The sequence below is a fragment of the Passer montanus genome, unplaced genomic scaffold, assembly GCF_014805655.1.
Source record: "Passer montanus isolate IOZ18808 unplaced genomic scaffold, ASM1480565v1 scaffold2, whole genome shotgun sequence".
In the NCBI taxonomy this organism is placed as follows: Eukaryota; Metazoa; Chordata; class Aves; order Passeriformes; family Passeridae; genus Passer; species Passer montanus.
The window spans coordinates 4,104,171-4,130,708 of NW_024366591.1; the positions used below are offsets into that span (position 1 = coordinate 4,104,171).

General features: G+C 46.7%; 1 protein-coding gene across 1 annotated transcript; it reads left to right on the top strand.

Annotated features, from left to right (window-relative positions):
• Window positions 1-7: 7 nt before the first annotated feature.
• TMEM86A (transmembrane protein 86A) lies at window positions 8-26,251 on the top strand. The gene is made up of 3 exons (XM_039707002.1): window positions 8-254; window positions 15,828-16,092; window positions 20,470-26,251. The coding sequence occupies exons 1-3, from the start codon at window positions 234-236 to the stop codon at window positions 20,895-20,897; spliced, it is 714 nt and encodes a 237-aa protein (XP_039562936.1). The 5' UTR covers window positions 8-233; the 3' UTR covers window positions 20,898-26,251.
• Window positions 26,252-26,538: the final 287 nt, after the last annotated feature.

The following is a 26,538-nucleotide window of genomic DNA, read 5'->3' on the forward strand; positions in this document are numbered from 1 at the left end:
CAGCGGGCCCGGGGCTGGGGCCGCCCGCTCCGATCGGCGCCGCCCGCCCGGGCGGGTCCGGGGCCGCCCCCTCCTTCTCCCCGCAGCGCATTCGCCGCGGGGCCCCTCTCCTGTGACGTGAGCGCCGCCTAAAAAGCGCCCCGGCAGGCGGGCAGGGCACGGGCTGGGCAGCGGCCGCAGCGGCGACAGCGACAGCGGCGACAGCAGCAGCAGCAGCAGCGCGCCCCGCCGACATGGTGTCCCCCGTCACCGTGGTGAGTGCGGGCCGCGCGGCGGGCGGGCGGCGGGGCCCGCGCCCCCTCCCACGAGCTCCCGGCCGCTGTCCCCGCTCCCGGCCGGTCCCCGGGCGCTGTCCCCGAGCGCGGCGGGCGCTCCTGTCCTCCCGCCCCCGCGATGCTCACCGCGGCCTCCCGCGGCAGCTGTTGCTCCAGCGGTGCGCCTGCCCGGGCGGCTCTCCGCCGCGTCCTCCTCCTGCCGTGTGTGTTTTTGAAAACATCCGCGGTACATCTGCTCTACGTGCACTGCATCTGCTCAGAGCGGCGCTGCCCCAGCTGCCCTGGGCTCGCGTCGCGGCAGTGCCCGGCAGCATCCTCCTGTCCCCGCGGCCCCCCTTGCCCTCGCAGGCACCTCTGCCTCACCACCCGCAGGTGCTTTGCTGTCCGGGTCCTGGTTTGAGCTGAGGCGTGTGGGGCAGACCTTTCCATAGGTTGGGTGACCTCTCGCTGAGCCCTCGTCTCGTCTGCAAGTCTTTCCACCACCTGACGACATGGGACTGGGATTGGTGTCACCTGCCTGTCTCATGGGGTGTCACGATGCTTAATTAACGTAACCAGCAATAAGATAGCAACTCGCTGCTGTCCTGTCAGTAGGTGATGTGTGCAGCAGAACTCTTGGATTGATGGAACCAAGCTGGTAACGGAAGGAGCTGTGGCTTGTGCCAGCAATGCGAGGAACTGCCCCTGCAGGTGAACAGGGGCTGTTTCAGTGCTGAAAGAACTGCCGGGACAGCAGAGAAGCTGCACTGTTAGACATGCTGCTTTGCATGTTCGCCTTTCTAGAAAGTGAGGGATTTGTTGGAATACCCCAGCAGACTTAACACGTGCTGTAAGGATAACTGTTGGTGGTAAAGTTTCCTGGTGCTTTGCTGCAATGCTGAACACCTACTGCTGGTATCCTTGTTCCTGTGGATCCATTCCAATCTTGTTTTGAAATACTTTGGTTAAGAGCCAGGCTATTGCAAACTCTCTGGCAGGTAGAAATCTTGTCATGATCTTAACTCACAAAGCTGGTGTTCAAAACTTTTAAATTGCTTTGCCAGTTCTGCACTGCAGGCTGCATTTTCTGTTAGTTTGGATGAATTTTCTCCCAGTTATTAACGTGTACCTGGTAAGTTCATCAGCAGCCTGGGGATGACTTTTATCTCTAGAGACAGAGGGAAGTAGCTTGGAAATTATAACGTTGTACTGCCAAACATTTTTTTTGGTGTTTTTCCAAAACAGTTTAAAAGGTTTGGTATCTTTGTGCTTCTGTGCCATAAACTAAATTTGTCCTTCAGTAATGCTTTTGGTTATAGTAAATGTTGTATGTGTATCTTGGAAATAAAATCTCATGCTGGGACAGTACTGGAATGGCTCAGAAACTGACAGGATTTGTTTCACAGTTTGCAGAAGGCTGTACTTGGTTGTTGTGATAGTGCATCCAGGGTGGTCTTGCAGGGTGTTATTTCAACCCAGTTTTGAGGCAGATGACTAAAGCACGAGTACGTGTTGGGAAGGGTGTACAGAGTTCAGACCGGAAGGCTTTGGGAAGGTAAACTGGGGGGGGGAATTGAAAAAAACCTTTATTTTCTCACGTGCCCTTTTGACATGTAACAAAGCATATTTCTGCTGTGGCTGTCTCCTTGACTCGTGAACAATGTACTTCTCCAAGGCAACTAATGCAGGTGTGAAACTATGGGGAGCTGCAGGGATGCTAAGACTGGGAGCTGTGACCAGAGCTACAGCTATTTGCCATTGCTGTGGAGGTGAGAGGGGAGAGCAACTGATCCTCCACAAAGCTCACAAAAAAAAAAGAGCTGCAAGCCTTCAGTGTTCTGAGGAGCAGTTTTTTGCACCTCTCCATCAGTGGTTGTCACGTTGCTGTTGCTCTGAAGGAGAGCACAGTGCTGATCCACGCCGGCTGTCCCACAGTTGGGAAGGGTGGCTGGAATTGGTGTCACACAGCAGCCTGTGCTGCTCAGGAGTGTGGTGTGGCCCTTGCACAGCTGGGGGTGAGGAGCAGGATGGCTCTCCAGCTGGTGGGCTCCCTCCAGCAAGTCCCTTGCTGAAGGGAAGGACAGTGGCCATCTGTCTGGCTACAGCTGGGTGCTCGCCTTGGGGCCCAGCCTTCTCTGTACTGCACTGCCTTTGCACCAGGTCTTTGGGGCCAGCGTGGATATTGCTGCCATTACATGATGGGGAGATTCTCTGGAGGGGCAGCACCTGAGGCGTAATCAAATTAGCCAGAAGAATTGATTTGTCTGTAGTGTATGTCCTCTCCCAGCATACTGCAGCATCTGCCTCAGTGGGGAGAACACCAGAAGAGCACATCTGAGAGTGACAGGATTTTTCTTGCTGCTCTCAAAGTGATGGCCTTTGTACAGTACTGCAGCAGGTGGCCCTGGCTGCTTACACACAACCTGCTCTCCTGCATCTCCCCTTCTTTTCCTCCTTAGGACACTTTTAACAAGAGTCAAAACCCATGAGCTCTAAGTCTGCTGTGACAGCAGGAAGGAACCACGCAAGGAGGCATGGTCCATGGAGAGGATCGAGCCAGGACTGCTTGTTTGTGCTGGCTGCCAGGTGTGCATCATTGCCTGGAGGGCTTGGAATGTCCACCCAGTGCACACAGAGAGACCACAGCATTGTGCAGAGCTCGTCAGGCTGTGGTCTCTGATGCTGCATAGTTCATGTGCTGAGCAGGGAGCATGCCCACAAATAAACAAGTCTGGTGCCAAAGTACCTTTTAACCTATTGTGCCAGGTCCTCAGTTGGGATAAAGCTCTGGAGTCCTGCTGATGTTAGAGTCTAGACATGCATGGCACTGGGCTGTGGCAGGGAAGATGCATTTGTCTGCCATCCTGTTCCATCTGGTGAGCGATGCTCACTGTGGTTGGAAGTCACCTTGGAGGGAAGCTTTCACTGCTTACTCTGCTAGGCAAGCAGGAGTGTCCTGCTTCAAAATTGTTATTCTTGATACTGCTCTGATTAAGAGCTGTTTTTTCTGCATAAAGCCATGTGGGCTGAGAGCCTGCAGCTGAAGCACAGTATTGATAAATAAAATGTTTGCTCTGTGAATATGTGAGGTTTAATTCCATTTTTGTTCAGTCATCACCAGTCCCACCTTAATAAAAGAGCACTCGTTAGTGATTTTTGTCCAGCTCCCCACACACCCAACACTGTAGTCTAAGTAGTTTTTAATGTGAGCTTGTGGGAGATAGCTCTTGCCCTAAGGACCTTTCTGCCCAGCAGGCACCATGATTGCAGGAGCCACAAGTGTGCAGGAGATGAGCCCGGAGACATGCAGTCATTCTGACATTTACATAATGTTCCTTGCTCAAAGGGACCCTATTTTGTCCTTTAAGTTAGGACTAAACTTAGTGTAGGGCTTCACAACACTTTGAGGAAAACAGGGCATGGAAAATACAGATATTAATTGGCTGAGGGTAGATCTCTTTGAGGGGACATTATAGATGATATCAGTGTGTCTTTTAGAGCAAGATAAACAAGGGGCTCTCATCCCTAAAACATTCCCTCCACACCCGACTTTTACTTGACCTAGCACAGCCCTCTGTTTGGGAGACAGGTGAAACACCCTTTGGGACAGATTATTGCCCAGAATCCATATCTTAACACTCCCCATCCCTTCCCTTTTGTCCTCTGGTCTGTTTCCATCTTTAAACAGAGATAGCTGGGTTGGGAAAGATATCTTGTTTTGACTGCATGAAGGAAGTGGAGCCCTCAGCCCAGTCCCTTCTGGGTGGGAAGCAGTAGCACCCTCCTGAGAGCAGCCCTTGTCAGCCTCGGGAAAGATGCAGGATGTCACTGGCACAGAGTAGAAAAGTGACTTGCAAAAACTGGGCAAAATACCTGAAAGGTACAGCCTGGAAAGATATTCACCAGCAAGAAATATGGAATTGGGCTGAAGGCCTGGGTGGGTGTCATTTGTGTTTCTGAACAGGGGCCAAACCACAGTGATCAAGATGAGTATGGAAACCTGATGTAAATCATGTTGTTTAGATACTCTGCACTGTGGGCAATTGTAGCAGTAGTAGGTCAAAGCATAGCTTTAAAGATTTAGTATTAGGAAGGGTGCTATTAGGATCCTCAAACTTCTGCTGAGAACAAAAAAGCCAGATCACACTGGAACTATGTCAGCCTTTGCTTCTTATAGAGAGAATGTATTGTTTCTGCATTAATGAATGAAATGTTAGCAACCATCTGAGTTAGAAGTAATTCTTATGGTTAGTTTTGCTTGTTCTCTGTTTCTATGCAACATTGATGCTTTCATTGTAATTTCCCCCATTACTTAAATGCATCATAAATTGGGATTTTATTATGCAGGAGCTTGTAGACATTTATATACTGCGTAGACAATTATGGAAATATAGCACTACTATAAAAACCAAGCCAATATAAATGAAAGATAGAAAATATTTCTAAGCATCTGAGCTCAATCAAAAAAGGAAGGGAATAATCACCTTGGGAAAGCTTAGCTGGATTTTAGTAACATTTATGTCAGTCCCACCTTTTGGGAGAAGCCTAGAAACTTTGGTCCTACTGAGCAAAAAAGCTGTGCTGCTTTATGCCAGCTAAAGCCCAGGCATAGTGTTACATGCCACGATTTATTTTTTCAGACTGAACTTGCGCATTCTTGCTGTGACATTGACATTCTTTGCTGGAGCTGTTGCTAGGGGAGGGTGGGCTAGTGGAGCCTGCAAAGTGCAGGCTTCTCTCACGCTCTTCCCAGTGCCAGGGAGGGAGCATTAAGCAGGCAGTGCTGATCACTGCTGCAGGCAGTGCTGTGGATTAAAGGCTTCATTAACCCAAGTGTATCACTCGAGGCACACGCGTCTGTTGTTGAAAGTGTGCCCTGAGCATTCAGATAGTGGGTGCAGCTCAGAAGTCTGTACTTACACGTAATTCCTCTGAAAGGACAGAGATGCACTTCTTCCGTTCTCTTCTCTTGTCCAAGTATATCTATCCAAAATACGCTGCGTGCGGCAGAAGAGCTAAAGTTATCTTCTCTGTGGGTAACTTCAGAGTGCTGAGGAAATAATAACTCCAGTGAAATTATACTCTTACAAAAAGATGGCATCAGGAACCCATCTTCTGCTAGCATGTGGAAACTCTTGAACAGCAAGAAGACTATTAGTTACATAACTCCCTTCCTGGAGGCCCAAGTGGTTATTATATCACCACTTAATTTTTCTACTGTCCTTCATGTCACACAATGCCCAGCAGACTTGTCATTACAGCAGAGATGTAGATTTTGCTTACTGTAACATACAGAAAATGAGGATGATGGTTATTCCTCATTCTAGCCTGCTTGTGCCCTTCCTATACCCATTTCTTACACTGCCATAATCTAAATAGCATTTCAGCTAATGACAGGTTTCTGTGTGACAAATGTGTCAGTCGGGAGCATCCTTCCATATAATGCTAGATGTGAACAAGTATCCAGGTGACACAGCACAGAAAACTGTGTCTAGGTGTTTACACACCCCCAGAGCTGAAAATCAGTAGGTGGGCCGGACAAGAGCTTTCCTGAAGATTTCAGGTGTGCTGGGCTGGGAAGGATTTCAGACACCAGCAGGGCCCAGGGGCTCACACCGCAGCCTCTGACTCAAGAGTTGCACAGATGCAGTTTCTCTCTCTTATTTCTCAATAAATGCAACTTGGGTCTCTTTTTGTGTTGAGTCAGTGTTGCAAGGCTGACTCTTGTATTGCAAATACACCTGTTAGTGAGGATAGTGGCTCTTTTGATTCACCTTGCTGCATTCCTATGGAAATGCCTTGTTTGTACCAGCAAGCTAGTCTTCTCCCAAAAACTAATTTCTGTAGATTGCTGCAAGACATGTTCTTGCCAAAACTGAGAAAAGATGAGACCACCCTTGTTACTGAATTGGCCTTGACACTTTTGTCAGGTTTGAACGAATGGTAAAGTTTAATGTTTTGCTTCTCACCAGACCCCAGCTTTGGAGGCAGATATGGCATCAGTTGGCATCAGGCATTAAATTTCCTGTTATTTATCAAAATGAGTGCCTTTCTGCTGGTTGCAAGTAGTCTCTGATTGAATCATTGCTCGAGACTGAGGGAAGTTTGACCTTAAGCCAGCTGCTCATTTTTTAGCACACTCTAGGCACACCAGACAGATCCTCATATTTACATGTCTCCCATGGGTTCAGCACAACTGGGCTGAGGCCATGGCTTGGCTACTGTATGCCTATTTGCCTGTGTCTCTGATTTTGTTAGGGTATGGCTAGCAGTGCTGACTTGCTCTCCGTTGCAGGAGGAACTAAGCAAGTTTTGTGGCTTTCCCCTGCAACCCTGATATAAAGGGAGTGTGATGACAAGGTTATCACTTAATTGATGTTTTAATTGACGTTTCCACTTTGCTTGGTTGCATCTCTGAATTTGCACCCTCAATATAAAGGGCATAATCCTGGTAAGCAGCTGCACACTCATTTGTAAGTGTGGTCTGCATTTGTTTATGCAGCTGGATTACAGCAGGGGTTTTACCAATAAAAGCCTTGGTGCATCAGTGTGAGTCCGGGTCACAGCATCTTGACACAAGAATGGATATTGGAAGTAACATCTGTGGCTCTGCTATCATCCTTTGACCTCAACACCCTCCTGTCTCTTAAGCATATTGTTCCCATGATAACATTGAGGAGGGCTGCTGCTTTTTTTAAGGTATCACAGCAGCATCTCTCTAAATACATATCTTTATTGGGATTCATTGCTATTTTTCCCTTCTGATTTTCTTTAATATCAGTATTTCACAAGCTTTCAACCTGCAGGACATGATACACAGGTAGAGTAAAGCTTTCATTCATGCCTTCCTAACTGGCATGAGATAAGCTGAGCAGTCTCTCCCGGGTTTCCCAGCACAGCCCTATTTGGTATTACTGCAGCCCCTTGTGAGGATTCAAACAGCAGAAGTCTCTTGTGCAGAGCTGCCAGCTTTCCCTGACACTGGCAGCTGCTTTCCCCTCCTGTTTCAGTTCTTCCTTCCTGTTCCTTTTGCAAAAGCCTCACCTCTGCCAAGCGTGCACCAGTCTGTTGTGGGAGCCAGAAGTGCCTTTTGAATGCCTGAGGCGGTTTCACCCTTGGCATGTCTTTGGCAATGGCTGGTGGGGCTGGTACAGCCTGTTGGGTGCCACCTGCCTTCTGGGCTGCACTGCTGGCTCTTTGGCTGCTCCTGCAAAGGGCTGTGACTGCACCAGTGCCTGCAATGCCCTTCCTTTAGACCACATTATTCTCCACAGGTTTTAGGTAACATGACATTTCTCTGCTGAAGAGTTTGCTTCTGGATGGAAGGGTCTCCCTTCCCTCACAAATACCAACTCCTGGTGGCAAAGCAGCATGGCGCAGGGTAGAGCTTTGCCAAGTGCCCATTTTTCCTGAGTACACATTCTTCCATGCATCCCTGCTGCCACAGCGAAATGACAGAGTGGCTGGGGCCCTCCAACAAGCACGTAAATGTTGCAGTGGGTTGTGGGTGCAAATAATGCTGGAGATGGGAGAGTGCAAGCTGAAGATGGGTTTCTTCAGCCCTGGGAACAAAGCACTCTCTATGCAGATCCCTCTAAGCTATTACCTGGGGAATCAGCCTGCCCTTGGTGCCGACAAGGAAAGAACTGACAGCTCTCCCTGGGGTACTTTGTTTTGGGTTTGCACCAGAGACTGGAGAGAGGCTCTAGTTTTGCCACGCAGCTCTGGGGGCAGATGTCACAGGGTGGCACTTGTCTGTAGCAGTGGGCCTTGCAAGGGGATGCTGCTTTTTGCTGTGGCTCTGTGCCTTGCAGCTCGCACGTTGGGCTTGCTTAAAACTGCTTCTTCCTGGGTAACAGAAGTCTGAACTCCCTGTCACAGAGAAGTGTGATATAAATAATGATGAGTCTGCTGAGAACAAGTGCTTGTAGTCTGGAAGCCTTCCCCAGGATAAGCTGGGGACACTTTGCTGTAAGCAGCAGAAATTTTTTATCTGGATTCTAGTGTGACAGGCCAAGTAATTGCCCCTTCCCATCCTGACGAGAATTGCCTGGGACAGGTACCAACTGTGCATTTCAGGGTGCTGGCTACCTGGCTCCTGAAATTCCCTGTGGCTTCACAGCCTCCTCCTGATGTCCAGAGTAGCAGTAGGGATATGGCCCCACCTGACCTCACTCAAGAGGAAGGGTGTGTGCCCTTGCTGTGGCAGCGCTGCATCTCTGATGAGCAAAATGAAAAGACGGACCCATTGTGGTTCAGGTTTTTAAGCACCTGCAAGGAGTTCTTTTGTGAGTGTAACAGCAAAGGAAATGTTTGGAGAGGCTTGCTTTCTGCCACACAAAAAGGAAGATCTGGAATCCCAGGGGGGAAAAGCAATCTTTTCTCTGAGATAAGATGCTTTCAGGCAAATACTATGTTTTTGCTTTCATTTCTGAGAGCCATTGAACTATCCTGAAAGCACTAGTCTATGACAGCCCTTGCAGGCCTGAAGAGACTTTTGAATTCTTGACTAGTTTAGTATTGTTAGAGCTTAGCAGTGCACATTATTGACCATACTCTCCAAAACTGCTGACAGCTATAGCATTGCTACAGATGTGGAGTCAATCATTACTACTTGCGGGTTAAGAAGAGGTTTTAAAAACAGCCCTGCTTGTGGTCCTGTGGCAGTCTGGTAGACAGGACAGATGATTGGTAATGGAGAAAAAAAGCAAAATCACCTCCAAAGCAAAAATATGTACTTCCAGGCTGAATCTTCAGGGTGAAATGTATTTGTCTGTAATTTTTTATGAGTTAACATCTGCTAAAGAAAGGCTTCACCACCTTGAAGGCTTCCCTGCGGTGCCAGAAAACCAAGGGCAGGTACCCCAGTGACTTTGTAAGGTGTTGGTGGGTGTAGCAGTACCTGACATTGCCTGACCTGATAGCAGTAGCTCTTGGGCAGTGCAGGAAGGTCCCCAGAGATGCTGTTGTGTAGCTCATTAGCCAAGCTAACAGGATTTCATCTTCTATTCAGTGCAGGAGATAACTTTATGGATACTGTAACTTCCTTAACTGCTGGAGGGAACACCGTGGTCCAGTGTCTCAAGATAGCTCTGGGCAATGTCAGGGTTTAAAAGCAAGAAGTAGGAGTGGGCTCCTCTTGCAATCTGTGGCACAAGCAGTGCCCTGAGCTGTGAGATGATTTCCTTGGCTCCAGAACCTCCTCTATCTACCTGAGGCTCCTAAGGGACTGTTCCCTCACATTTCCAGAGCCTCCTACAAGGAGTCTTTTGAGGGCAAGACTCCAGTTTCCCATTTGTGACTTTTTAACATACCAGCTGTCTGCAGATGCATGTTTTTTATCTCATGGGTGTAGCAGCAGAGAGCTGCCATGTCCAAGAGCTCTGAGGTCACAGTGGCTGCTGAGCCAGCTTGGCCTTGTCAGCAGCCCTGTGAGCGTGGTCAGCGTGACTGCTCAGCACCCAGCGTGTTTTACATTCTTCTTCCTTAAGCACCTGACGACAAGACGGGGCTGCTGTTTTACTTACACTGCAGAAGTGGTGTCTGCAGCCTCATGTCACTGCCACTGCCACAGCCTGAGAAGCCTCTGAAGGAGTGCTCCCCAGCTCTCCTGGCACAAGCCAGCCCATTTTTGATGCTCAGCTGGGTGGCCGAGCCATGTCCCGTGGTGCCCGGGCGTGCTGCCTCTGCGGGGGCTCGAGGTGCCATTCCACCTGGGAGAGGTTGGCACAGGCAAACAGTGCCCTGCTGCCAGGCATCTGCAGGGAACCTCGTGCTGCAAATTTCCTCCCTTCTCTCTGCACCTGAGGGGCAGTCGCTCATCTGGAAGCACCCGCGGTGCTGATGGGTTTTCATCCCCTCTGTGGTTAATCTGGAGATTTGGTTGAGTGTTAATGTGACCTTTGGGTGGTGAAAATAAGTTTTGTTGTGGTTCCTTTTCCTGCATGCAGCTGTGTCTGGAGCAGCCCAGCCATGCACAGGGGCCCTTGTTAAATGCCAGTTTGATTGATCCTCACCCACTGCCTGCTCCTCTGTGCCTCCACCAAAGGGCGACTTTTCTGGTGCCAAGAATTTGTGAAGCAATATAGCTGAGCTCACCACCCAAGAACTGTGAGTGCCTCTGCCAATTTTTTAATTGTATTTTTCTGGCAAATAGCCATAGCTTGGTCCTAAGAAAAAGAAGTCAAGTATTTCTAGCTTTCAACCCTGTGTTGGTCTGTTGTGGAGCAAAGCTTGGAAGTACAGCTGGACCTTAGTTTGTTTAACTGAAGTGGGGAAGAGAGCACCCAGACTGCTGGGGTAGAGGGAGGAATTATGGAAGCCAAGAAATCAGCCCTATTTCGCAGGAGTTTAAGAGTTTAAGAGACCCTGGGGATGGAAGAGCTGCCTTGGACATTCATGTGTCTGAGCTGGGAGGATGGTCCTTTTGCAGGCTGGAAGTGTTCAGGCAGAGTCCTGTTACTTTTGACTTGTGCTGAACAACAGAGGCTCCTGTCAGACGAATCCATGATTTTTTGACCCCTTGCAAACAGGTCTGACTGAACAGCTGAGCATGAGGTGAGGTTCAGTGCATTACCCTTGTGGAAGAAACAGAGGCCCCGGGTTATGCTGGGGAGTGACAGAAGATGCAATAAAGACCTGGCAAAACTCATTGCATGGCATAAGCATGATGGAGATGGGATTATCAGCATGCAAATTCTCCCACATGCAAAACACGTACCATCTTCTGGGTGATTTATTTGCTATTTCACAAATCTGTTTTAGATGCAGCCTCTACAGTCTTGCCTCCACTTGAGGGGAGGAGGGTTTATCTATCACCCTGAATTTCCCGCAGCATGTGGAGCCTGTTCAGGAGGCATCTGCTTTGGATGCTTGGCCCTTGGCATCTCCAACACAAATAAAACCCTTCCTATTAATTGCAAAAATATGTTGCATCAACACAGTATTTCAGGCAGGTTGACTGGCTGCTTCAGTAACTCTTCACCACCTTCCATAACTACCACTTATTTTCAGAATTTATTCAGGAGCAGCTTGGGACATGTACAAGCCAGTACCTTCCTTGACAAATGGCAGTAGGCTATCATTTGTTCCCCAGGAACATGTTTGTTCCTGCAGGAGAGCAGAGCTGGAGAGCCTTGCAGAGAGCCACATATTCTGGACAGTGAGAAACAAGGGCTATGGGCTTGCAGTGGCAGCAAACATGGCAACAAAGCCAAATAAATGTTTATTGGCACACATCGGGGGGTGAGAGCTGTTGTCACAGTAGGGGAGAACCAAGGCAGGATCCACAATGCTGGATGCCAAAAGCCAGGAGGAGCAGCTCATACACAAAATGGTCCAAGGCTCATGGGAGGGCTGGGTGGAGGACAACAGCCCAGCTTTTTTGGGCCAGTGCACACAGTTGTGCTCAAGTGTTGCTCAGTGGAATGGCTGGGGTATTATTTTTACAGCACTTTTCCTGAAAAGCTGCACTTTTCAGCCCAGTGCAAAGTGGGTGTGAGCCATATCCCCACAGCAGGCTGGCACTCAGCTGGTGTCTGTGTACTCATTTTCATTGCAGGCTGATTTAGGGGGCTTTACAGAGAGAAGAGCATTAGTTGATACTCCACAGTGCAAGGCTTAGGAACAGTGAACTCTGTCCAGCTTTAGCATTTAAATGCAACAAGTTTCTGATGTTCTTCTGTGCCTCGGGTGGAAGATGTCTCCCTCCCTGTGGCTGCTGGATTTGCTGTCCCACTTATAATATAGATACAGACAGTTGACTCCAAAATGTTAAAGCAAATTGAGGCAGTGTCTTATGAGTGTAGCTGTGCCTCTGTGGATGGGGCTTATACTGGAGAAGAGGAGCCAGATGTAAATTTTTTTGCTTGGTTCTGTGCCTGCAGCAGTCAGAACAGGCCATATCCAGCAGTATTTCCAACTGGAGCAGAATGACTGCAGGCAAAACAAGAAGGGATCCTGTAAACCTGTGAGCCCCTAGAGAGGTGGATATCCAAACCTCCAGAGAGCTGCCAGTGCCAACAACTGGAGCAGAATGACTGCAGGCAAAACAAGAAGGGATCCTGTAAACCTGTGAGCCTAGAGAGGTGGATATCCAAGCCCCAAGCCTCCAGAGAGCTGCCAGTGCCAATCACGTTCTGTTTGAACAGAATCACAGAATGGTTGGGATTGGAAGGGACCTCTGGAGATTATCTGGCACAAAGTCTCTTGGTGAGAGCCAAGACACAACTTCCTCCTAGTCTGCCCAAGTCTTGGAGAGTTTCACAGGATTTGGTTGGATACAGATACTTTAATAAATAATATTTCTACTGTTATTCTACAAATACAGAGATAGTGGCTTTATAGCAGTTTAAACTAGTTTTTAAAGACTCTGAGTAACTTAGTAGCCATAGCAGTTGAGAAGAAGCCCTAAATCATGCTCAGTTTAGAAATTAAAATGTTGAAAATACTGCCTTGATTTTGCATTCAAGATGTTTTCTGTACTGCATTTCAGCACAGAGTAAATTAGCAGTGGCAGGAGAAAAGATTTGGGAAGAAAAGTGCAATAGAATTTGTAACAAAATGGCAAAACCCAGATTAAAGCCATGACAATAACACACATTAGCAAAAAAGATCTTGTCAGCTGTATCAAGTGCTTCCTTTTCCAGCCCCTTGGTGCAGTCCCATCTCACATTCTGTCTCTGAGACACGGACAAAGGAGATGGGTGGTTTCATACAATTTATCCACGGACAAGAAATAATGTTCCCCTTCCCTGTGGTATAGCAAGTCCCATTGTGGATTATATGCTTGGCTTTCCTCAAACCACAGCTTCCAGTCATGTTGGTACATGGTTTTCCAATAGCAGTCTTGACTTGTCCTTCAGGTGGCAAATTGCCCCATCACCCCTTTCCAAGCCGCAGCCATGTGGCCAAACAGAGGATAATCCCCAGCTTCACCCTCTGGTTGCCTCAGTTTTTCTTGAAGGACTTCTCCAAAGTATTTCCAGTGCCATTCATGGGGCCCTTATCTTGATCAGAGCGATGAAAGGAGCTCCAACGAGCTGCAGCATTCAATGATGGGCAAGGGCATGGTTGGACAAAACTCATCTGAAGTATACTTGGAGAAGAAGTGTTAAGAAATAAAGTGTCAATGATGAGAAGCCTGTAGCCCTTCTAGAAGTATGAGATAATTCTTACATGAGAGTGCTGTAACTCTTATGCATGAAAAATTCCTCAATTGTTATTAGGATGGAAATAATACAAACCATTATTCTGAAATAATGCTGTCTGGGCTTGCAAGATTCACATTGAGATAGCGAGAAAAGGTAATTTTAAGCTTACCAAGTAAACATAATTGTTCTGCACAAGTTTTTATCTTAGCTTCAGTAAGGCAAGGTTCCTGGGGAAATGAGAAGTGTAATTAAAACCTGTCTCATAATGTGTGCACACAGGGGAGGGCAAGCTGTGATGGTAATTGTAACTGCTCCTAGCAGGTGTTTTTCTTTTAATATGAGGTATTAAATAAAACCTACCATGTTTACTAACCCAAATACTCTCCTGTATGCTTCTATGCACTCTTTCCCCTACAATACTTGATAGTTCCCAGGCAACCCCAGTACTGTGAGGAGACTACATGGGTTTTTATGACTTTTATTTCAAGTTAATTTGCTGTTTGCTGCCAGAATTTTCCCAGGGAATGCAGACAAGGAGTGGTAAATGGTGATTAATTTAGACAGCCTAAGTAGAGGACTCACGACGGCTCCCCATGTAATACAAGAAAGTTAACGGCTTGCTGATGTCCTTTTGTTAGGGAATTGTGTAGCCTGGTTGTTTAATGGAGTGTTTAAAAATTGTGTTGGCAATAGCCTATGAATAATGTATGATGAAATACCTTACTGCCAAGAAACTGCTGATATGCTGGGGAAATTTCCATCAGATGTGAGAAAAATTTTGAAGGCACTGTCTTTTTGGGATGCCCTTTATTTATAGCCTCACTGCTCCAGAGATTGCATTCCCTTTTTAGATACTGCATGTGAAGATGCCCTCCACTGCCTCTGCCTCTGTCTTCCAACTCCACCTGACTCCATTTGCTTGTGCCCATAAAAGATCCTGAATTTTTATGAGATTAGGCTTTATCACCTGAGCACTGTAAGCATAGAATATTTCCTGTGCAATCTTCACCTGTTCTAGGCATCTGCACCAAGGCATCCAGCATCAAAGGAAGATGGACACTGGTCATGACAATGTCCCATGATGCAGGAAGCAAAAAAAGGGTCAAGGTATTTGGGGGAAAAAAAAACAACCAAAGACAAGTTGGACTTCACAGTGTGAAATCTGTTTGGATGCCTCTAAATTTTCCCCTGTGTCCTCCTCCAGTGCAGGAGACCTCTGTGTGCTTTGGCCATGAGTAGTGGGAAGTCATTGTGATATGTAGGAAATAAATCTTGCTTGACCAAAAAAATGAGAAGACTGAGGGTGAACCCCTGCTTGCAGGGGAGCTCGGGGGTTGCATTGCCTTAGGTGCAAGAAGAGACAGGCCTCCTGTAAGACTCTGGGACATAGCTCAGGCAGGCACAGAAGCAGTTACAGTCCTTTCCTTTGCTCCTTGTTTTGGCCCTCAGCTCATCTCCAGGAGAAAATAAAATCATAGCTTTGTTTCTCACATGGAGTTTTACCCGCCTGCACTGAAATGCAGAAGTGTGGCAGGAGGGCAGGTGAACACAATACATATCACTGTGCAGAGTGGTCTCAGCTAAGTGTTTGTCAAGAGCAGACCCAATCTGTAGAGCCTGTAGCTCTGTGCCCTACCCCTGCTGTGGTTTTGTTATGAGTAGCCCAGTGCTCATGCTGCATTTTTGTGTCTGTATTTACACAGTAGAGCCCTGACTCAAAACATTTCCTGCAATATGGGTACTGTATTATTAGAGTATTGCTAGAACAAAGCCACACATGGTTGATGTTGGTATTACTCAGCCGAGGAAGTGACATCCTCACCTGGGAGGTTGATGTGTTGGGTTTTGATGCTTGTGATGCCAACAGCAAGCTCCAGGCATGAGGCTACAGGGCTGGGGAAAGAATGGGTTAGGAGAGAGGTTGTATCCTCGGGGTGATCTGCAATTGTCTAAGCAGGAGGATTTGTGAAAATGGGAGAGAAGATTTGTGCCTTTACTGGCTTGTTTGCTGCTGGGATATATCTGGGCATGCAGTATTTTCACAGCTCCTGGAAAGGTATATTAAAGGGATTAGCCTAAACACGAGATAGGTTACAAGGAGCACCAGAGGAGATTGACTAATGGCCTAAATGTTTTCAGTGGAACAAATAAAGAGAAAAGGTTCTATAACTTCCTCCAAATCCACCACCCAAAGCCCATCCTGCCAACTGAGAAGTGTTTTCAGCAGAGAGGGTCACAAAGATCTAGGCAGAGAATCATGGTCAAGTTCAATCAGCATTTCTTGGGGTAGAAACACTGCCAGCTGACAGTATATGGAAGAGCAACTTTCAAAGGGAAGGAGCCAGTTGTGTTATGAAGTTTATTTCACTGATGCTTCTGATGATCCTATTAATTCTTGTTTTTTAATGTTTGTTTTCTTTAGGTGAAGAGTGAAGGCCCCAAACTGGTCCCCTTCTTTAAAGCCACTTGTGTCTATTTTGTCCTCTGGCTGCCAACTTCCAGCCCCTCCTGGTTCAGTGCCCTCATTAAATGTCTGCCCATCTTTTGCCTGTGGGTTTTCCTTCTGGCTCATGGGATTAACTTCTTAGTGTCACACCGGAGTGCCAGCCGCATCCTAGCGGGACTCATATTCTCGGCAGTGGGAGATGCCTTTCTCATCTGGCAGGAGCAGGGCTACTTCATTCATGGTGAGTACAGTGTCAGTCCTAAATGGATGCCACAGTGCCCAGCTGTTACCCTCTTTGTTTAGTAATGAGTTGCTGGGCCACATGTTTTGTTTATTCATGTACAGCTTAAGCCCCGGGCACTGGGAAGCACTCATCCCTTCAGTAAAATCCATCATGGTTTGAGGAAGCACATCATGGATGAGTCTTTCTCTTGAGCTTCTCTTGAGGTTAGAGAGGTAATTGGGTCAGGTTAGGTTTCCTGGCATGTGTCATAGCATCTGGGCTTGCTGAAGTTGAGAAGGTGGAATGCCAGATTCCCTGGGGAAGAGAAGGAAATGCTTGTGGCACTCATCAGTTCCCATGAAGCTACAGGAAGTATTTACCTCCTGTGTCTCTGCAGGGAGATCTGTCAGACCTTGCAGTGAGGATTTGGAATGGAACATATTGTGCACAGCTCCTTGGTGGAGAACAGGTGGAGAGGACATTTATGTTTTGATAGACAAGCCCATAGCCTGGGGGAAGCATTAAGTGGATGATAGAAACCAAAGCAGCAGCAAATCTTGTCCTACTTGCAGGTTCATCAGTGTGAATCATGCAGCCTGTTGTACAAGACATGTTTGTTTTGCAAAACATTTAAATGGTAGTCAATCAAGGACAAACCTTACTGCAGTGGTTGGTCTTCTCTACAGAAAGATCCACATCTCTCAGAGAAAAACGAGCTTGGTTTATTTTGCTAGTTTGCAGACTGGAACATAATGATTCAGATTAATCATTTAAAGCCACGTTGAACCTGCCTGCAGCAACTCTCTCCCTGGCCTTGGACTGTCAAAAGAAATCACCAGCAGTGGAGTTCTTCACTGAACTGACTGGTGGGGTTTCTGAAGTTAATTTAAGCAGCACAGGGATTGCACATAACACCCACCATTAACTGCCTGCTGTAACTGTCTCACTGGAAAATGTGATGAGAAGAGGGAACTTTCCTGACTTGTGCTGTTGTCAGATCTGAAAGTTAAAGGCTTTTTTTCCCTCGTCTCATGAGGTTAGCATCTAGTTTTATTCTGGGATTCCCATAAGCTCTTTCTTTACGAGAAGGAAGTGTGTGCAATGCCAGATATGAAAGGCCAAATGCTCTGAATCTGGTTTGAATCCTGCTTCCCAAGGGCTTATCGCCATCCTATTAAAAGTTCATGTAAAAATGTTTACTGATTTTGTGGGGTTTGGATTAGGCCCTTGGAATTGGATCTCTCTGGCTGAACCTTGGGCACATTGCTGAGGAGCTCCAGTTTTCTTGAGGTGCCATCCTTTCTGTGTTGAGTGCTGACATTCCCACTGATAGGCCTCCCCCCAACAGGAGTACCTGGCTCAGTTGCCTCAGCCCAGCTGGTTTTGCCTCCTGGAGTTGCTCCTTGAGCTATGGCTTGGGAAACATTCAAGGCCCAGTTCTCCCCATGATCATTTTTGTGTATGAACTCTTCTGCACTTCTCCATTCCTGTGTAACTGGTATATCTCTGTGTTTCCTCTCCAAGTTAGTGCTAGAGGATGGTTAGCTAGTCACAGCAATTCAGCATCTGCTTTAATGATGTGCTTTAATCTGCAAATGAGTCGGGTTTTCAACCCTAGTCTCACAACCGGGAAGTTTTACTTTGTGGGTTTAGGCACATTTTTTCTTCTTAAGGAGAAGACAAGCTCTTGAAAATCTCAGCCCACTGAGCTGTACCTTCTGTAGGGAAGTGTTAATACTTGCATTTCAGATATAAGCATATAAAGTGCACTGCTCTATTTCATCCTTCACTTTGCCTGCAAAATGTATTTTCTCCTATTTAAAATTCATCAGGTTGCTGTTGCTGACAACTGACAGTATTTTTGATGTCATCAGTTGTGGGTGATGTGCTTTAATCTGCAAATGAGTCGGGTTTTCAACCCTAGTCTCACAACCGGGAAGTTTTACTTTGTGGGTTTAGGCACATTTTTTCTTCTTAAGGAGAAGACAAGCTCTTGAAAATCTCAGCCCACTGAGCTGTACCTTCTGTAGGGAAGTGTTAATACTTGCATTTCAGATATAAGCATATAAAGTGCACTGCTCTATTTCATCCTTCACTTTGCCTGCAAAATGTATTTTCTCCTATTTAAAATTCATCAGGTTGCTGTTGCTGACAACTGACAATATTTTTGAAGTTTGGAAATTTGAAGTTTGAGGAGAGAAGAGGAAATACTGGATAAAAATGTACATTCTGTTCAATTTCTGCAGTTTTTGGACTGAAAAGGGTTGGAAACTGGGCTCATTTGAAAAGCTTTTGAGACAATAAGTTTATAAAAGAACATTTGTTCATTACTTTATAGGGAAGTGAGAGCCTGGGAACTTACTCCTGGCACAATTGACTTTTTTTCATTTTTGCTGTTTCAGTCCACTAATAACACTATTTTCTAACTACTGTCTTACTGCATGTAGAAGATAGTTTACAGTGTTAATATCCACCTCCTTTGACACTGCCTCCTTTGCAGGCACTTAGAAACACTTTATGCATTTGGTGAAGAAGACTGAGGAAACCCAGAGGAAGAAAGTGGGAGAAAAGGGCTGATCTCCCTGATGTGGTTGAGAGGACCAAGCTAAAGGCTGAGAAATATAAGAGAAGTGCACCCCCTTCCCTGTGCAGCCATCACAGGTTTCCCTAGTTCCTGGCTTGATTTGTGGGTGCTGATTGAGTAAACTTGGGAGCTGACTCCCTTGTTTGTGACCAGCCTCACCACCTACCACGAAACTCCTGCCTTTCCAGTCTCTTTGCCTGCTGCATCCTGTCCTCTCCTCCTCCTCCTTGGTGCCAGATGCCTGCATGAAGGATAACACATTCTTCAGTTCCCTGCTGCAGAATGCTTCATATAATGCCACTGAAGGAAAAAACATTGCTCACTGCTAGGACAACATATCCTTCTAGTGCTTACCACGTCCTAGGGCTCTAACCTTTCCTGCACTATAACCCTATAAAAAACTCTTGTCCTAAATCCCTTCTCAGTTCCTTCAGTGTTCTGTCCATGAGGTGAAATAGCTCTGTGAAACATCAGCTTCTTATTGTCCTCTTTTGTGCTTCTCCTCTTTCCCCTTCATGCTGTCCATTTTCTCTAGCCTCACTCTGCAAAACAGATCCCACCAGCCCCCTCCCTCCTGTGGATTTCCTTCTCATCCCACCATGGCTGAGCTCTCAGTGGGTGTCTGATCTGGTCCTCCCCAAAGGCAGGGAGACACTTCCACTTCTTCTTTGAGCTGCATCAACACAAGAGTAGTAGGATGAAGCAACATCTTCCAGCTGCAGGTTTTTGTGACTGCCTTTTACACCAGAGCATCATGTGTTAAACGTGAACAAGTGTCCCGCTGGAGGACTCAGCTTCCCAGGTCCTTTTCTCCATTTCATGCTTTGTAGTTGCATGAAAACTTCCAACTCCTCTAATAACCCTGCCAGGATAAAGCAGGAGAGCCTGCAGCTGCACCATGTGTGGGTCTGGGAACCAGAAGCCCCAAGGAGCTGGGCTCTGTTTGTGGCCCATTATCTATAGTTGTCATGACAGCTTGGAGGCAGCAGCTGTGCCAACACATTGGGACATATTTTTGTCAAATGGCTTAGTGGCAAGTTAATAACATATGGGCAGCACCTTCCAACACCCACATCTGGCATTTCTCAGTGGTGTTGCACTTCAAAGGGAAGCCGGCATTTCATTTTTCCTGACTGATTCCTGGTAAGGTTCATCTGAATCTCACAAATAGTCATAAAATTGTTGGCAGATCACATTGGTGCGGTCCCTGAAATATGCCAGCTGCTTCTTTCCAGCTTAGGTTTCTCCCAGCTATGGGCAGAGATGGAGAAGCAGCCAGATTTAGTCCTCAAAGTGCCTTTGGGTTTGTGGCTAAGTACAGGCAAGCTTTGTTTTAGGGTTCATAGGGATTAGTGTCTTTTGTCATGTTTTTTTCCTACACTGCTGTGGTTCCAGTCTTCTTCTACATGTGTCTTATGAGCAAAACACTGTGGATAGTTAGAGGGGGTGGTCTTTGGTCTACTTCGCTCCCAACCTTTCACCCAAAGCAGGTGAAGAGGAACTACCTGAAAAACAAGATCAATTAATTCTCCAGCAGCTTAGTTCTACCCAACTTCTCAGCAGAAAGGCTCTCGTCACAGCAGAGCTGTACTTGGCTGCAGCTGTAATTGTGCTGGGGCGTTTTTTTTAGGTTAGGGGCTTGGTGCTATCTCCCATGTACAGATTTTTGTAATAAAATGGTTCCAAGTGGTCAGTATGGTTATCACTGGTAGTGTTGCTGGTAGGTAACACTGCAAGAAATGTTTTCTTCTGCTACTGACTGCCAGTCACTGATGAAAGGTGCCACTTTGTGTGTCAATGCCTCTTTCCAGGTCTGCTGATGTTCGGCATCACACACATCCTGTACTCTTCAGCCTTCGGCATGAAGCCTCTGGACCTCAAAGCCGGCTTGCTGATGGGCGTCGTGTCCAGTTCCTGCTATGCCTTCCTGTACTCCTACCTCTCGGGTCCGTTCACCTACCTGGTGGCCGTCTACATCGCCCTCATCGGCTTCATGGGCTGGCGGGCGATGGCGGGCGTGCAGCTGTGCAACGACCTGTGGACGTGGACCAAGCTGTCGGCCTGCGTGGGCGCCATGCTCTTCATGGTGTCGGACCTGACCATCGCGCTCAACGAGTTCTGCTTCCCCGTGCCCTACTCACGCTTCATCATCATGGCCACCTACTACGCGGCACAAATGCTGATCGCGCTGTCGGCCGTGGAGACCAGAGATGAAGAGGACTTCAGGAAGAGGAGCTAGGTGGAGTGCCAACAGGCTGTGAACACGTGGGTTATATCTCAGGTGCTGTAGCTGCATTCACCCCTGAGAGAGATCTCCATTTCTCTAGGCACACTGGTGATGTTGATTTTGCTTCTTTGAAGCATTACCTTTGGGAATTACATTATTTTTCGTTGGCTTTCTCTGAATACAGCTTACTTCAGTGTGGAGTCCACATCAGAAAGCTTAGACTGTCCCTGCAGTAGTTACTCATTCCACTTTTCTTCCTTGGAAATGTTGTACTACTGCATTTTACTTGTTAGTTTTGAAATTGATGCTGAATGTCTGGGAAGAAGAGGGCTGGTGGAAAGGAGGTTTGGCCATGCACTGTGCTAAAAGGCTTGTTCTTGACTGTAGGCAGACAGGCACAGATCTCTACTAAAGTCATAGGCAACAATTAATTTAACTGATGTTTGTCTCTTTTTGTGCATTACAGTATGCAAACTGGAGCTATTCCTCTGCTGAAAGGAAGCTTGGAGGGAGAATAAAAAGAGCATATCCAGCTGTGAGCTGAGCTCTGGAGTCAATGGCAGCGTGTGGGGCAGTACCCAACAGTGGCAGCAGGAGAGCAGAACCCCAGGCTGAGGGCACAGAGCGAGAGGCGTGCTGGCAGTGCTGAGTGCTTTGATTGCAGTGCTCACTGCTCCAGGGCAGGTCTCTAGGTGCAGGTCAGCATTGCTGCGGGTGGCAGAGCTGTAGACAGCAGGAGTTTGGTGGGGTATCAGGGGCATCTCAGTGTTCTCCCTCTCCATGTGCACATAGTTACATGGTGCCTGCAGCCACCAGTGAAATGTAATGGGTACACAAGGAACTTTGGTTTTTAAAGCAGAACTTACTCATTGTCTTAACTTAGTGTATGTCCTAATGATCCTTACTATGGCAGACAGGCATCTAATCTTTATGCCTTTTTTCTCCAATGTCCTAACAAGTAATATTCCATGTACCCATTAAGTTTTAGTAGCACTTCCAGTAGTACTTTTAGTACTGCTGCCTGCAGTATCTTAAACCTTTGTGTGAGCATTTCCTGTGATCAAGGCCTGATTTTGGATGTAGATTGCCACGTTTTGCCAGCTGGTGGAAAACGATCCTCTTTGCAGCACTTCTTTTTTTCATCAGAAAGTCCCTTTTCAGCAGAGCTTCCTGAAAAGCACTGTCCTTTGTGTTCAACACGCCTGCCACTTCCTTCTCAAACTCACATGAACTCACATAAAACCCTGCTAGCTTTTTCCTTGTGTTGTGAGAGGTGCTGAGTGGGTGTCCTGCTCCTCTCCAGCCTCACCTGGTGTGCCTGGCAGGGAATAGACATTGCCTCCCCACGACTTCTCCATCAAAGCAAATGCAGCCAGTATTACAGAAATCTGGGTTAACATCCTGACCCCGTGGGGGCATCTGCTGCCTTTCAGACAGGGATCAGAAAGGTCAGCTGCATTATGGAGAGGGAAAGCACTGTAGGTGGCAGAGCCCTGTGTAATCCCTTCCCTTTAATGCTGTTACATAATACTGTCAGTATTCATTCACTGGCATATCGGGGCCTGCCTGGAGTAAACAGCTGAGGGAATTTAGAGCCATAAACCATTTCCATTCATCAGCATTGCTTATCTCCTGACCATAGATTGAACCCTGCAGTGTAGCTTTCTGCAGATGTCACCTGCTGTTGCTCAGCTTGGTTGTTTGCAAATGTCCTCCTGCAACAAAGTGACCCGGCTGAGAGGAAGTCTAAGCATTTGGGGTGAACCCCACCACCCTCCCAGCAAGTGAGCTAACAGCACACTGCAGTCTTTGAAACCCAGCTCCTTGGCATGGGTCAGCACACTCAGTCCTTAGCTGGCAGTTCTTCAGAGGAGCTCCCCCACATCCTGAGCTTTCCTTTGCTTTGAGGGAAATGCTTGTGTGATAAAGTAAGCTTTATTTAAAAGTCTTGAGTTTTGATTCTCTTTTTTCCCTCTCTAGAAACAAGTAGTCTTGAACTGCCTGAAAATAGCTGAATTGCTTTTCTGTGTGCTTTTTCTTCTTGGCTTGCTTTGCTGTCCTGCTGCTGTACCATCAGCCACTGGATAGCTGCAGAAAAGAGTCTTGATGTGTCTCCTCTCCACTGGCCATCAGAGGTGCAGTTTCTGATGGGAGGGTGGGACAGCAGAAACTTGTGCAGCCCAAGTGGGCAGTTGTTCCCTTGCTGTCCTGGAACAGGTCACCTGGAGTGACCTGGCTGGGACACATTGGCCAGTCACACTGGCTCCATCCCGCTGCTGCAACAGCTTCAGCCTTCCCAGGAACATGAGGCAGAGCCCTCAGCATACAAAGGAGAGTCCTGGTTGGCTTGGAGGTTTGCTGGCAAAGGATCTTAATCTTCAAAATCTCTCTCTGGCTCTGCATTCCTCTTTCTAATCCATATTACTTGAATGAGACCATTTTCCTGGAGGCTCTTTCCTGCTGGGAAGAGACCAGCTGCTGTGGACTGTGATCTGACACAATTTTGAGATGCCTAAATCCTGAGAAGCACTAAGCAGTTGCTGGCAGTCTGTTAAATAACTTTTCCTGGGATTAAAACTGTTCCCTCAACCCCAGCAAGGACAATTTTCACTTTGAAATAGAGCAAGAAGAGGAGTGGTGTTCCTGTGTGACAAATGGTGTTGCTGTCTGTGGGGCTGCCTTTGTGCTCCCTCCTCTTGCCTCTTTGCACTGTAAAATGGAGGTTAAATCCATTATTCTCCTTTTCAGTAGTACAGGCCTTGAGAAGCACCCAGTCTTTGGCCCAGGAACACTACAGAGGGAATGAAGCCTTCCAGGTGGTGTAGTGTTCCTGGCCCCAGCAGCAGCTCCTTTTGTTGCTAAGCACAGAGGCTTTCTTTTCACACTGCTGTATCCAAACATCCTTCTGCAAACCCTGTCTATGATCACTTGAGCTTACACACATGGTTTGGTTACTCTCTGTAGTTATCATCCTCTTGGAGGTCCTTTGGCTCTTTAATTGGACATATAAAAGTATGTTTACTTCAGCCTATTTCTGTAGGCAGATCCTCCTTGCACAGAACTCCCAGGGTTAGTCAGAGAAGCTGTGCTAATTGCAACTTGTTTTTAAGTGCTCGTAATGCTGTGTCACAGGGTGATGCTCATGTAGGAAGGGCAGGTCGAGAAGAACAAAGCCACAGGATTTTAACTTTAAGCTTTACTTTTACTCTGTGCTGGATACCTGGCTTCTTACTCCTCTGTGCTGAGGCATCTGTAAGACTGACTGGTTTAAGGATTAATCTAACATGGCTTTTGAGTAGAATGCTTGAAGGTTTCATGTTGTCATCAGTGGAGGCAATTTATACATTTTTACACAAGTTTATAAAATTCCCAGGAGGAACTTGGCAATTTTTAGTGGCTCTTCAAAGTTTTCCAGTCCTGTAGTTTGACACTAACACCTGCACTTTTCTTCTTGCTATTGTGGTATTTTTTGGGAGCTGTTCTGGAAGAAGCAGATCAAAGCAAACAGCAACTGTAGATTTCAGTGGCCAGTGCCTATTTATCTTTGCTTGGTTGCTGCATAGAGACAGGAGGTCTTTTAAGCAGAGGCATCATAACTGTGTTCTTGGAAGAGGATGAGAAGTTGCCGACTTCTCATGACAGAAATCCTCCTGCCTTTTATCCATGTTTTGCTCCTTTTGTGGCCTTGGGTGCGTCACTTAAATTTTCTGGGGCCACGTCCACATGTGGTGTATGAGGACCAGTGCAATGCCAAGTTATCCCGGCAGGGGAGCAGGCCATCACCCTGTTCTAAAATGGAGATATTACCCCTTACCTACCTCACAAGGATATTGTGAGAATTGATGCTCATACAGTACTTTGAAGATGTCAAGTGCTATGTAAGTCACAAGTATTATCCAACTTTAATGTTAAAATTGCTTTTAAGATCTGCAGGACTTCTCTTAAAACATGGAATGTGTGACTGCCTTTTCAATTTGCATCAAATAGAAAAAAATTGCAAAATACTTATTCATGCTGGTTAACAGGATGGGCTCAGCTACACTTGAACTCTGAGGGAGGTTTAGCTTAAAAATCTGAACTCTCTAATTTCAGTTTTGCAAATGATTTTTAGTTCTTCTAAAACCCTTGACCAAATTCTTAGCTGTGAACCTTGCATCCAACTTCTGCAGTCTGGTCTTGTCCCTCACTGTTAGCTAGAGTAAATATAATCCAGCCAAAACAGAGTGCCTCACAGTCTGCTGTGGCTTTTGAAAAAGCTGGAACAGAAAATGAAGTCATTCTGTTCAATTTTCAGTCTGCAGAAGGTCAGCTGGGTTTCATGAAGTAACTTTCAAAGGGATGTTTAATTTCTCTGATTGTAAGTTTCATTGGCTTTAAAATCAGCAGAGTGAGAAAGCCTTGATGGAATCAATAAGGTCGGCACATTCTTCTTGGATTCCTTTTTTTCACCCAAATGAAGGAAGCAGTGGGTTTTGTAGCAAAGGAAGTGCTTGTACCACCAGCCCCTAGGCCCAGAACAAAAGCTGATCTAGAAATACAGCTCTCAACCATCACCGTGTTCTCGACTAGGATAAAAATGCCACTGTTCACTGATCTAAATCTGGACCACAGCTAGAAACTACCTAGTTTTTGTAGCACTAGCTGCTGTACAAACACAAATGAAGGCAAGGAATTACACACCAAGGAATGTGAGAATGTGTGTGTAGATGTGAAATGGACCATTATTTTGAAGCAGCTGCAGTAAAATCTTAATATGAACTCAGAAGCAAACACAATGCAAATTTTTATGGTTTCTTTAAAATATTTGATGGGTTTTCATTTTCTTAGTTTGGAGAAAATTTTCTTAATGTTATTTTATTTTTGCTCTTACTGTAAAGAATACACAATTCTAGACAGACTACAAATGAAAAAAAAAAGTGGCCAGTTGGCAGGAATGCCAAAACTTCTGTGGTCTGTATTGTTTCTGTGGTGACACTATGCTGCTGTCGGGTGAGCTACTGGAGTGGTGTGATGGCTCAAAAGTGAGGCTGAAGCCCAAGATGCAGGTGTTGAGCCACCAAGACTTCAGTGGGAGCATGACTGGGCCAATTTGGGTCAGTCAAAAGACAGAGCATAAGGAAATAAAAGACACCTTTTCCTGACAGAAGAGAAGCAAGAAACCAAAACCAGCCCATTGGGCGATGGTGCTGAATCACTACAAACATTTTTATCTAGACCCTGCTGGTGCAGGTTCCTGCTGGACCAAGCCTTGCTCCTAATTCAGCTGGGGAGGCTTGCTCCAAGCCTATGGTGCTGGCAGGGTCAGGCCAGCAGAACCTGAAGCTTTGTTAAATAAAACTCAAAAAACAGAAGGCAGCAAAAAAAACCAAGGAAGGAGAGAAAGCAAATGCCACCGGGTAAGTGGCAATTCTGCCTGCCTGAGAATGCAGAGTGGCTGGTCTGTCCTGAACACTAATCTCTATGTCTTGGACCCATGTGAGTCTCTTGCTCCAGCCCTTCTCCCACACATTCCAGGCAGAGTCACTGGAAATGTGACTGAAGCAGCTGCTCTCCTCAGGGGAGCCAAGCACTTTGCCATGTCTGAAAGTCTCTAGCACTTACTTTCTTTACTGTGATTGTAAAGGTCACCACATGCAGTACAGCCACTTGATCT